The sequence below is a fragment of the Silene latifolia genome, chromosome Y, assembly GCF_048544455.1.
Source record: "Silene latifolia isolate original U9 population chromosome Y, ASM4854445v1, whole genome shotgun sequence".
Classification (NCBI taxonomy): domain Eukaryota; kingdom Viridiplantae; phylum Streptophyta; class Magnoliopsida; order Caryophyllales; family Caryophyllaceae; genus Silene; species Silene latifolia.
Genome location: NC_133538.1, coordinates 226,564,063 through 226,577,676, shown reverse-complemented (window position 1 = coordinate 226,577,676; position 13,614 = coordinate 226,564,063). Strand labels below are relative to the sequence as shown.

General features: G+C 35.1%; 1 protein-coding gene across 1 annotated transcript; it reads left to right on the top strand.

Moving 5' to 3' along the window:
* The first annotated feature begins 914 nt into the window (after positions 1-914).
* On the top strand, positions 915-12,974 carry LOC141630162 (uncharacterized). The gene is made up of 5 exons (XM_074443027.1): positions 915-1,148; positions 10,270-10,551; positions 10,668-11,760; positions 11,839-12,165; positions 12,277-12,974. Exons 1-5 carry the CDS (start codon positions 915-917, stop codon positions 12,972-12,974), a joined length of 2,634 nt encoding a protein of 877 aa, XP_074299128.1.
* Positions 12,975-13,614: the final 640 nt, after the last annotated feature.

Sequence of the window (13,614 nt, the reverse complement as noted above, 5' to 3'; positions counted from 1 at the left end):
TACATATATTGATCTTATTATTATTACAGTAGTAATTGTATTTCGTAATTGCTAAATCGCGCATACAATTTTACTACATCCCGCACATTTTACCTCTAGATTCCATTAGTACCCTTCATATTTAACAAAGCGTCTTTCTTTGTGGCTAATTCCGTCATTCAAGTCAAGACTCTCTCACAAAAAGGAGAGGGGACAAGGTGGGACACCTCCCATGTGCTTCCCCACTCACCTCTCATGGGTATTTTGTGAGAGGAAATGGTATCCGTCACAAGCTTGTGACGGATATCGCCGTCTTCAATGAGATTTTGTGCATATTTAAAGGGAATAAAAAAATAAAAAATCCTCTCACACATCATCCCCCACCTCCGACGACCCACCACCACCCTGCGTCGTCGTTCAAACACTCCCGCATTGTTGAGCTCTATCACCGTCGACCGAAACCGACCCAATCTTTAGCACGACCCAGTCCCCTTCTCCCTTCCTCAACACCGACGAATGGCCGTCAACTTCCGTCACCATAGACTCTCTGTCGTCGACTTATCCTACCCCTATCTCCGTCGACGGTCGGTGGTGAAATCCCAGATTGCGGACTGGTTGTCCTTCGAGGTATTTAATTGATTTCTTATTTTTAAGGTTTTTTATTTGTCCGTCGGCTTCGATGTCGTCGACCCTCCGTCTGTGATGCTCCCTTCCCCTTTCTCTGTTGTCAGTTAGTGGTGGAATCCGGGTGGTGCGCTGGTTGTCCATAGGGGTAGTTAATTGGGATTTCTTAGTATTAGAGAATATTATATCAAAATTGCTAAACGTCGCCCCTATTTTACTAAACGTCGCCCCTATTTTCATTTCATTTTGACAAGTTTGCCCTTCTCTCTCTAAAAACTATTAAACACAATTTTTTTTATCTTGAGCCGGAAATGGGTGACGATAACCCATTTTTCCAGTACATGTGTGAATCGTATACTAATGAAAATTACGACGGAAAGCAATTCGAAAATGATTGGAATGCCGAACAACAGTATCGATGTTACAATGAGTATGATAGTTATGATCAAGGCGAGGGAAGTGGTTATGGTTACGATGATAACAACACGGGTAACACGGAAAAGAGAAGCGTATTTGGTTTTGATTACAACAACATGGAAAATAAGGTATTAATCGAGTTTTTTAATTTAAATCACGTTTTTTTATATGTCGATTAGCAAAAAATTTGAATTCGGGTCAGATATATGATTCTGCCCAGGCAAAAACGTGTGAAAAACACGTTTAAACCCAGGCGGAATCGTGTAAAACACAGGAAACAGAGCAGGCCTGAACGTGTGGGTTAAACGAAACTGACCAGGCCCAAACGTGTGATCTACACGATTTAGCCCAGGCGGTTTCGTGTTTTTCACATGTTTTGGCCCAGGCATGTGAAGGAAAAGTAGATCTATATACTCAACATATTCATATATGTTTTATGTTAATTTGTCATAAAATTAAATGGTGATCTTATGCATGCAAACTATAAACAATTTAAAGAAGAAATCTTTATCTTACATTGGTATTTCGGTTTATTTGGGCACAAGAGAGATCTCCTTCTCTCTTGTTCTTGTGCTTTCCTTAATGGAAGAACTAAGATCCAAGTATAGGATCTCTCCCAAAGTATAATACCCAAGGCACACTCTTAATAAAATTAATATTATGTATACTAGAACAATATTAATTTAGTGATAAAATTGACCCAAAAATATTTGGTTTTTGGACTCTTAAAACCGGTTAAGAGGAGAAGAAGAAGAAGAAAATATTTTATCTCTCTAAAATATTTTTGATGAATGAAAATGAATGAATGAACAACAAAATCATTTTGTGTATATTAGGTAAAATAAGAGGAAAAACCTGGTTTTTCCTCTCAAAAAACCGGGTGGAAGAGGGGATTAGAGGGAGCCAATGCATGCTTGAGTTTGTCTTCACAATGACAACTAGTTTGCATGGCTAGTTTAGTAGGGGAATGATTATGTTCACCACTTAACATTATCAACACAATAAAACTCCCTAATACTCCTTAATTTCGGTTTACAAAGATAATATGGACTCCATATTATCTTTGTCAAAATGTCAATTTGTCTTATGTCACATGTCATATGTTACATAAATTTGTTATGTATTTTTAACATATTAAAAATCAACGTATTAATAAAAATACGTCATATACAAAAATCGACTTAGTAATTCATAATTACTTGTACCAAAATATTTTACCAATTATAAATCACAATAACTTGTATTTATAATAATTCATTCAATTTAATTGTTTCCTTAAACAATAATTTCATCAGAGTAATGAAACAATTCGATTACTCAGACCGTATCTCATTTAATCAAATTTCAATGAGACACGTAAATATTACTTCCAAAATCGCCCGTCAATTTTAAATAATTGAATTGACTCGTAACGTTATACGATCAATTAATTGATCAATTAAGAGTGTTGCCCTTTAGGTATGACCTAGGGGATCAACTGATCACCACCGTCGCACGACAGTAATGTCAAACTCTAGTCAGCCAATCATTACCGATATGTGTGGACCAGTTGACAGTAAAATATTACTTCCCAATTGTATTCTTTATAATGAGACTTAAACATGTGATCATCATGATCAACAGTTGTGATCGCATTATTGTCGGAGGACACATATTCCAACAATCTCCCACTTGTCCTCGACAAGTGTGCGTCACCAATTCTCTTGTCCTATTACTATCTCCCACTCAATGCAAGGTGTCTTTCAGGTCGTACTTGCAAGTGATCATATCGAGAGTGGTTTCCTCGATCTGGAGAATAACTGATTGACCGGATTTATCCACCATGGATACATTCCGAGCGTGGCCACGCATTTCCAGTTCATTACTCCTCGAGTGGCCCTGAGATATTGTTATAACCCTGACTAGGGGTGGACAATTCCTATCGCACTCATTCCCTTCAACTAGCCACAGCCATCATAACCCGAAATATGCCCATTTGACCCCATTTACGAAGGTCGTAGTAACACAAATCAAAGTTAATCTGAAACTGTGCCATCTTAGGCGAATAGTCTTTAGTCAAAAAAATCGACTCATTTGAATACTATAGTAGCTCTCGCCACAACCAGGCTATATAAATTTGCCAGAACTCTATAAGCGGTCATAAGGCCCGACAAAATGTTCCTAACAGCCTGCCTATATGATCGACTAGTCATTCTCATATGACTTTATGGCACTTGAACTTGCCATCAATCGCATCACACTCTAGTCACTTCGAGACGTCACCTCATGTAAGTAGTTATGGGCAAATACAATGTTAATCCGTGTTCACTTAAACGGGGTTCAATTGTCTCCACAACCCGTTGGATGTAACAAAGTATAAGGTGAGTTAATAATAACTCAAACGACAAATGTCGACATCACACTCGGGTAGTCAATACATATTACAACCTTGTGATGCATATCGTAAGTGTGTAAACACTTGTTGATTGCAATAGAAGTTTAACATGTTACGTGTCCATGTGTTCAAACTTCTTAATCGTATTATCCCTTACATTCATGTTATCACTCATAGCATGAACCTTACCAAGTACACATCAAGGTTCCCGACCTTGGTTTCGGTTCTTTTATCTTGAAAGAACTTCCTTATCGATTATCACATAACGAACGAATTTGTGGTGAATGATATAACTTGTACTGATCAAGTGCTCCATCCACACACAATGCACTAGGTATATGTTTTGTAGAGTCTTGCAACAATTTGTCAAGATGATTAGCCTAGCACTTCTCACAAGTCCTAGCAATTAGGAATGATTAGTTTTGAGCAACTTCTTATTCAACTAAGTATCTTTCCAAACTTCTTATTTCTCTTTTTAGCTTGAAAGGCTTAGGATTCTCATAAATCCTTACATGTGCTCGGATTTTCATTAATATGTGCAACCTCTTGTCACATAACAGAGCATTCTGTCAAACACCGAAATCGCTCATCGGATTCTTCTCGAGAATTCATGACGTTTCTATTATGGCTTACCAATGATTCATCATGCTCTTATGCATATGATTCATAATTGGACATGCGCATGATTATTCTAATGGCGGAAACATTAGTAACTTTTAATCATGTCATCAACTATATTTAGGTTCAAGGAACGACCATGACTGCTAATGGCAATTCCATTTTCATTTAAATGAATAACCTACGTATCTCGTTGATTTGATGTGTATCTTACAATACTTATCCAACATCTCATGATGTAGTTGGATTCATCATGGTCCATTTTCATCCAGAATTGAAAACACAAATCTTCCTCTGTGAAGGAAGGTATTAGCTTGTCATTCTTCAATGAGTGATGAGGTATAAACTTATATAAGATGATTACTCCCACTAAATTCCATGTCTTCACATGATAATTTCTAACTCCCACTTGATTCGCAATTGACTACTCAATTGAAACATTATATTGCTTTTGTTTGAGATAAAACCATATATGTTCCCATCATATCCTTTCAAAATACCTATTTTGAAGCGGTCTCATTTTTAACCTTATGGAAAGAGATTTTTAATCTCTAAGACATTCATGTCTAATGATGTGTGGCAAAGTCATTTATCAAATATAAGTAATATCTAATACACGTCCTTCAAAATATCCCTTTCAGAAGGAGGTTTAACCAATTCATTTTCATAATGTGGTTAAGTAATGACTTTTGCGTGGTTAATACTTAACTTTTAGCAATTGAGGATATCGGTATATCAATCCTTGCAACCTCTAGTATAAATCTCGTTTATTACTAGGATGTTACTTTGATTCATTTAGCCTCTTAAGTAAATCTCAATTTTGAAACTACTGGTCAAAATTTATCATAAACTAGTCAAAACTTTTACATTAGTCATTTTTCTTCCAAAACTTTCTTTTGGTCTCCACGTGTAGTTATCTTGAGAACATACTCTTATGATTACTTCACTTGGTCTCTTTAGTCATATAGAACTATTTGAGACCATAGATCTCATCTATTGGGTATACTATATAAATAGATATACCTTCATTCAAATCATTCTCCCTTGCGTAGATCTCATTTACACAAGTACACAAATTTATCTTGTTGTGTCTTTATTTTCTCCCACTCTATCTTTAGAATAAATACACTAGAGATTCAAAGATAGCATATGAGACACAAATAATGATTTTAAGGAGAACTATCTCATAGGTTGACTAATAGTATTAGATTTTGAAGTGTACTTGGTTATTGACATTCCTTTAAGAGAGTTCATAGACTCAATATCACTTTATAAATGATCATACACAAGCTTTAAGCATGTGGACGTATAATGAATCCCATCATTATAGTTGTCTATTAGATCCCTTTAAGTGAATAATTATATGTTTCTAAGAGCAAGCATGTAAATACGAATTTTAGAACAAGGATAAAATGATAAAACGGGTGACTTGGGTTGCAAACCAAGCCACCATTATCCAAAATACAACCAATTATCCAAAATACCTTTCCATGTCGAACACGGAAACTTAAATGTTCTAAAATCCAAAACATAATTAAAATAAGACAATAAAAAGCGAAGCTCCATGAAAGCTATTCCTAGCTTCTTGATGGTTTCTCAAGCTTGCTTTTCTTTTCCGTTGTCTTTGCTTGGTGGAGGCCCTATTTACAATAAAAAGGGAGATACATTATCACAACTTTATATCACAATACCATAGTTGAATTAGAAACATAAAAGAAAGGATAGTCATTTACCTACTGGAGTGATCTTTCCAGCCTTAATATCACCAAGGTATTTGGAACAATTTCTTTTCAAATGTCCAACACCATTACAATAATGGCATTTATCAAGAGGACCCTTCTTGATTTTTGAAGTGCTAGCTTCGTAAGTCTTAGCTTTGGTGAAAGTGGGAGCTTGCTTCTTACCCTTCCTCCCATTTTTCTTGAACTTCCCCTTACTCTTAGTGCTTATGTTAAGCACATCCTTTGGTGGGTTCACATTTAATCCCATGTCTCTTTCGGCTTGCACAAGTAACTTGTGCAATTCTTCAAGAGACACATCCTTGTCTTGCATGTTAAAATTCACCCGGAATTGAACATACGCTTTGATTTTGGATAGAGAGTGTAGAATCCTATCTACAATGAGTTCTTTGGGGATTTCAACCTTTTGAATCTTCAAGGTCTCGACTAGCTCCATAAGTTTGAGCACATGAGGGCTAACCTTTTGGCCCTCTTTGAAGTCGAGATCAAAGAATGCCGCGGCCGCCTCATATTGGACGATCCGTGGAGTTTGTGAAAACATTGTCACAAGCTTGGAGTAAATCTCATTAGCGGTGCCCATTTTAAAGGCTCTCCTTTGGAGATCCGCCTCCATTGCAAAGATCAACACATTTTTCATTGCGGCGGACTCCTTATGGTAAGCCTCATATGCTTCCCTAGTGGCGGCGGTCGACCTAGTAGTAGGTTCGGGTGGAGAGGCCTCGGTAACGTAACGAAGCTTGTCGTCACCTTGGGCGGCTAATTTGAGTTGGGCATCCCAATCGGAGAAATTTGACCCATTCTTTTCAAGTTTACATCGATCCATGAAGGATCGGAGCCATGATGAATTAGCGAGAGGCGTGGCGTTAGGGGTTGGTGTAGCCATTTGTTATGAGAAAAAGAAGTGGTCTACAAAACAAAATAGAAGGAGTAAAACAAATGTCGTTTTAATAATAATACTCGTAAAAATGTATAATTTAAACAAGTTTTATGCATTTTTCTAGTGACCTCTACCCAACTAGATAAATGATTCCAAGACCCAAATTCATATTAACTTGGGCACGGTGTGGCCGATAAAACCTTTATCAATATAACTCGGTGGATTAACGCTTTAATCGATTCTACTTTTAGAATTCTTGGTCGATAATATTACATTAACATTTATGTTTAGCCCAAAACACATTCAACAAGGGCACGGTGTGGCCGATAAAACCCTTATCGAAAAACTTTTGTTGAGTTCAATCCAAATTTCGAATAAATGTGTCCATGATCCAAACCCACATTAACTTGGGCACGGTGTGGCCGATAAAACCCTTATCAACATAAATTCGGTGGATAGACATTTATCACCCACTTTCCCTACGTAACAAGGTTTGTACCCCGGTGTGGCCGAGTGCACTCCCTCACGAAATAGGTTTTCGTGGTTTCTACTATTTGGTAAGGCTATGTCTCAATTGATTGTTTTAGCGAGAGGTCATGTCAATTTATTATCTATCACGTTTTAAGTGAACTAAAGCGGTGAACTACGATAATTGTTATTGACACGGTCGATAAACTCGATTAAATTATAATGCATGTTTTAGTTATGGCGATTTAGCGATGCATGTGACATATAAATAAAATGCAAAGCATAAAAAAATCCTAGTATGGCCTTCCTAAAATAGAAAATCTAATTAACTATTACATATTCGGAAACCAACTCCATTGATCCCTTGAACTTCGGTTGTGGCACGCATCTCGAGGTAACACCGTCTTTATGTATCGCCATCTTGAAGAAATCCGTCTTTGGGAACTCCGAAATGAACAAAATTACATAATAAATTACATAATTTCCTATTATACATTTGTAACTAAAATAAAATAAATCTATTAAATTACAAAACGGTGATACGAGATCACAATAAATTACAACCGAATCGATATTCCCATACATTTCGGGTAATACCAATTAAAAACTAAGGCCATACTAAGTAAAAATACATAATTCAAAAATTACATAAAATAAAATTATGACAATCAAAATAAAATGCAGCATTATAATATATATGAACATGCCAAATTTTATGCTAAATCGCCTTTAAGTAGCCAATATCGTATATTACTCGGTTTTTACGGATTTGCGTGATTCAACACTTTATAATCACAAAAATTACATAAATTCATATTTATACATAAGTTAATTACCCTAACCTCTTAGGACTCAAAATTTAGTCTTCACTAATTATTTGACCATAATTAACTCATATTTCTAAAATTTGTTCATTAATGGACCTAAAATTACAATAAAAAGCTATAAACTTCAAATAAATCACAAAATTTCAAATAAATTCAAAATTCAAAATTTAAACTCATGAACATTCTGGGAAAAATACCATGACACTTATAATGTTCAAAAACTTAGGTTAAAAATTTTGAAATTTATCCGGAAAAACAATGTTGCGATTAAACGGATTTATCAATAAAAACCATAAAAACATGAGAAAAATTATATTCATCAACTTTTCAATTTTAGATCTGAAAAAGATAATAAAATGCAACATGTGACGTTTTTCCTTAGTCATAGAGTATGTTTTATTAATATTTCACTAATTAAGTCACTATTTATGCTATTTTTCTTCAAAAAATCATAAATCATGCATAAAGACTTCAATATATCCTATTATTTTACACACATCTTGTAAAATTGCATGTGACAACATACTAAATTTCTATGACCAGATTCGAAATTTATCTCATATTAACCTATTTTTCATCTAAATCCGATTTTAATAATGAAAAATCCATTTTTCGAGCATAAAAAGTCCAAAAATTATGAAACTTTACAGGTCATCTAAAAATAATATATGTGATAATATATCCAAAAATCACTGGAAAATTCGAAGTTTAGCTAATTTTAGTCCGAAAATGACATTTTATTCATAAAATCATATTTTTATTGCCATTATAATATAATATGAACAATAAAAATCCATAAATTAACCAAAATATCCTAAAAAACATTTTAGGACTAGAAAATTTAACATGCATAATGATTTTCGTGATATATCATAATAACACAAATTAAACAAGTTTTATATGTTAATCGTATAACTCGGAAAAGCTTTTAACCGATTTGCATGCAAACAACCAAGGCTCTGGATACCGATTGAAGGAAAAGTAGATCTATATACTCAACATATTCATATATGTTTTATATTAATTTGTCATAAAATTAAATGGTGATCTTATGCATGCAAACTATAAACAATTTAAAGAAGAAATCTTTATCTTACATTGGTATTTCGGTTTATTTGGGCACAAGAAAGATCTCCTTCTCTCTTTTTCTTGTGCTTTCCTTAATGGAAGAACTAAGATCCAAGTATAGGATCTCTCCCAAAGTATAATACCCAAGGCACACTCTTAATAAAATTAATATTATGTATACTAGAACAATATTAATTTAGTGATAAAATTGACCCAAAAATATTTGGTTTTTGGACTCTTAAAACCGGTTAAGAGGAGAAGAAGAAGAAGAAAATATTTTATCTCTCTAAAATATTTTTAATGAATGAAAATGAATGAATGAACAACAAAATCATTTTGTGTATATTAGGTAAAATAAGAGGAAAAACCAGGTTTTTCCTCTCAAAAAACCGGGTGGAAGAGGGGATTAGAGGGAGCCAATGCATGCTTGAGTTTGTCTTCACAATGACAACTAGTTTGCATGGCTAGTTTAGTAGGGGAATGATTATGTTCACCACTTAACATTATCAACACAATAAAACTCCCTAATACTCCTTAATTTCGGTTTACAAAGATAATATGGACTCCATATTATCTTTGTCAAAATGTCAATTTGTCTTATGTCACATGTCATATGTTACATAAATTTGTTATGTATTTTTAACATATTAAAAATCAACGTATTAATAAAAATACGTCATATACAAAAATCGACTTAGTAATTCATAATTACTTGTACCAAAATATTTTACCAATTATAAATCACAATAACTTGTATTTATAATAATTCATTCAATTTAATTGTTTTCTTAAACAATAATTTCATCAGAGTAATGAAACAATTCGATTACTCAGACCGTATCTCATTTAATCAAATTTCAATGAGACACGTAAATATTACTTCCAAAATCGTCCGTCAATTTTAAATAATTGAATTGACTCGTAACGTTATACGATCAATTAATTGATCAATTAAGAGTGTTGCCCTTTAGGTATGACCTAGGGGATCAACTGATCACCACCGTCGCACGACAGTAATGTCAAACTCTAGTCAGCCAATCATTACCGATATGTGTGGACCAGTTGACAGTAAAATATTACTTCCCAATTGTATTCTTTATAATGAGATTTAAACATGTGATCATCATGATCAACAGTTGTGATCGCATTATTGTCGGAGGACACATATTCCAACAGCATGTGCGTGTTTTTCACATGTTTTGGCCCAGGCCATTTCGTGTTTCCTACACGTTTAGGCCATTTTTTTTAAATTTCATTCGTTATTTATTTAAAATTTAGGAAAATGCTGAGGAAGCCAATGGAGACGGTATTGATTATAATGATAAATTTGTATTTGATTATACGTTTCACACCTTCGAAGAAGCATTTGATCATATTAATGATGTTGCTTATGGGTTGGGGTTTCACTTGATAAAATATAAGTATCACATGAAAAAAAGTCCTCCGTATAAAATTATTGCATGTGAGCGTAGTAAACCTTACAAAAGTAATGCGAAGGATCCCGAAAAACCGCAAAGAAAGTCAAAAACAAAGAGATTAAAGTGTCCATTTGGAGTAAGGGTGATAAATAGAAGTGTTGGTGGGTGGGAAGTAGTTCCTAAGTGCGGGTTTCATAATCATAATTTTGGAAAGTATCTTGAAGGTCATAACGTAAAGTAAAGTTAACTGATGAACAGAAAGAATTTATTAAGCAACAGCGACAGTCTCATGTGAAACCTGGGATGGTTAGACATGCATTTACGCTTAGGTTTCCTGATCAGCCGGCTCCAATTTTTAAACAAATTTACAATGAGAATGCCCGATTGAGTGCAAAGGATATGGACATGAGGAATAGTGTGCAATATATGTTACATCTAGCGAACGAATTTAATTATCTCAGCGAATACATGGTGGAGGGGGAAGAAAAGGCTCTTACACATGTTTGGTTTGCTCATCCTGAGGGTGTAGAGATGTTAAAAGCGTGGCCCGATGTTATTCTTATCGACTCTACATACAAGACGAACAAGTACGACCTTATATTGGTTCAATGTGTAGGCGTTACACCTGTTAGAAAAAGTATTTTAATAGGTTACGCGTTAATTAAGAGAGAAAGTAGTGATGGTTATATTTGGGTTCTGAGAAGGCTGAAGTCATTATTGGGACCAGATGTGAAACCAACGGTCTTTGTCACTGATCACGATCAGCGTGATCTAATTTCTGCACTCCCTGAAGTATTTCGCACGTCCTATAATTTTCTGTGCCTATTTCACGTTTACAATGCAGTTAAGGCCAAAGCAACAATCTTGGAAAAGAATGGTAATTTTGGGAAAGCGGTAGCACATGACGCTTGGAAAAAAGTTATTAAAGCTAAAACATTTGATGAATGTAAGTTGGAGTGGAATGAGCTAAAAAAGAAATATTGTAGTCATCCTGCACTTATCAGTTATCTTGAGTTGACATGGTGGCATAAAATCCATATGTTTGGCAAATGTTTTACTAATTTGGTGCTTCATTTTGGTAACACAACTACGTCTAGAGTTGAGTCGGCGTATGCTCAATTGAAGATGTGGTTAGGTTCAGCTGAACTTACTCTTGACAGCTTGTGGAAACGGGCTGATGTTATGATGCACGAGCAACATATCGAGATCAGAAAGACTTTGGAAAATTCTATAAGCAAGAGAGTTGTTAGTAACTTGTATTATGGGAATATATTTTCAATGTTGGGTGGAAGAGTTTCGGCGACCGCAATTGAAGCAATGCAAGTGGAATATAATCGTGGGACTGATTTGGGTTGTTACTAGGAGGAGTATTCTGGTTGCACAATATGAACCAATCATAAGTTGTTGCGTGCTTGTAAGTTTCATGCAGCGGTCGTGGAAGGTAGAAAAACTCATCCAAGTGATATACATGGTTTCTGGTCAAGGTTAGCTTATACGGAATCTAGTCATCGTCGTTCTAGCCCTAATGATGTCATGGAGGAACTTTTAAATAAAGTTCGGAAATCTCACGTTTCTGTGCAAAGAGATGTTATTGAGACACTATTCAGTAAGCTCTATCCAGAGGACGAGGTTGTTGAAGAACTTGAAAAAGCAGAAACATGCCCTGGTCATCCGAGGAAGTCAAATACCCGTAATAAATCTGGCGTCGAACATGCTAGACGTAGTCACCCTAGTACGACAACAACTACCGATGGAGGTATGTTTTCCAATTGTTTTAATTCTTAATGGGTTTAATTCTTAATTGTCGTAATTCTTAATTGTTTTAATTGTTTAATTGATTAAAAAATAAAATTGTTTTTCAATGTAGGTGACGAAGCTCCCCTTACGCTCAATTTTGACCCTATATCCCACATCGGGGGTTTCGTATATGAGGAGTTTGTGCCGATCCCGGTCAAAGATTGCTTTTTGGGTGCTTTTGACCTTGATGGGGATGGTCATTGTGGGTTTCGTATATTGTCGCATGCTAAAACCGGAAATGCTAGAAATTACATCGAGATGCGAAACCTACTTTTAGGAGAGCTAAAAGATAATGTTTATGCCAAAGTTTATTATGGTCAGCGAAATAATGCTTGTAGACGGATCAAATGGGCTAAACATAAAGGATGTCTAAAAAAAAATTGGATGGAAGGTTTGGATTTATTTGGTTTTGCTACGTTGTTCAACTTGACCATATGTTGCGTGACTATGTCATATACACTAGATGGCACAGACATATGGGCAGGTTCTTCAACCTATCTTCCTTTACGAGCAGCTCCCGGCGTTCGTGCTCCGTATGGTATTCTATGGATTCTTTTTACAGGTAATTATTTTGTGCGATTACGCGTCAATGATAACAGTGCCATGCCTCCAATACATAGTCGATGGTCGTCACTTCGCGATGATGACATTGCTCATTATGTAGACATTTATACTGAAAGACTCACTCTTTGGATCTCTTATGTTTATTCGGGTCTGTTGCACAACCCTTTTGGTAATGGAAACGAATCTGAAGTAATATATATGTAATAGGAGATCAATTGATTATTAATCGTATCATCTATTTAATTTCGCTGTTTTTTTATCACTCACTGTTTTTTTTATACGTTATTTTACTATCATAATCAACGTAATTGGATGAATAGTTAACGGAAATTGTGGCTACAACTTAAATAAAACACAGTTAACGAAAATAAGCGTAAATATTTATCTAGGACTTCGTCATTAAAAAAAAAGAAAAAAAAATGCCCCCAACGTGTAGAAAACACGTTTATGCCCGGCTGAAACATGTTAGAAACACGTTTTGGCCCAGGCTGAAACATGTAGTGTACACGTTTTGGCCCAAACTGAAACATGTAATCTACATGTTTTGGCCCAGGCCATTTCGTGTTTTCTACACGTTTAGGCCTTTTTTTTTAAATAAAACAACTAAAAAAATTTGGTTTCTACTAAGTCACCCCATAAACGACAAGTCTAACAGAAAATGTTCAAAAAATAAAATAAAATAACATAACAAGTCTAACATAAAATGTTCAACAGAAAAAACTAAATGTTCAACAGAAAAAACAAACAACAAGTCCAATGAAACAAATCACTAATAAATACTATAACTACTCATCACCGTCTCCCGATCCTCCGTCGTCACCCTCACGGCTTCTTCTGTCATTCC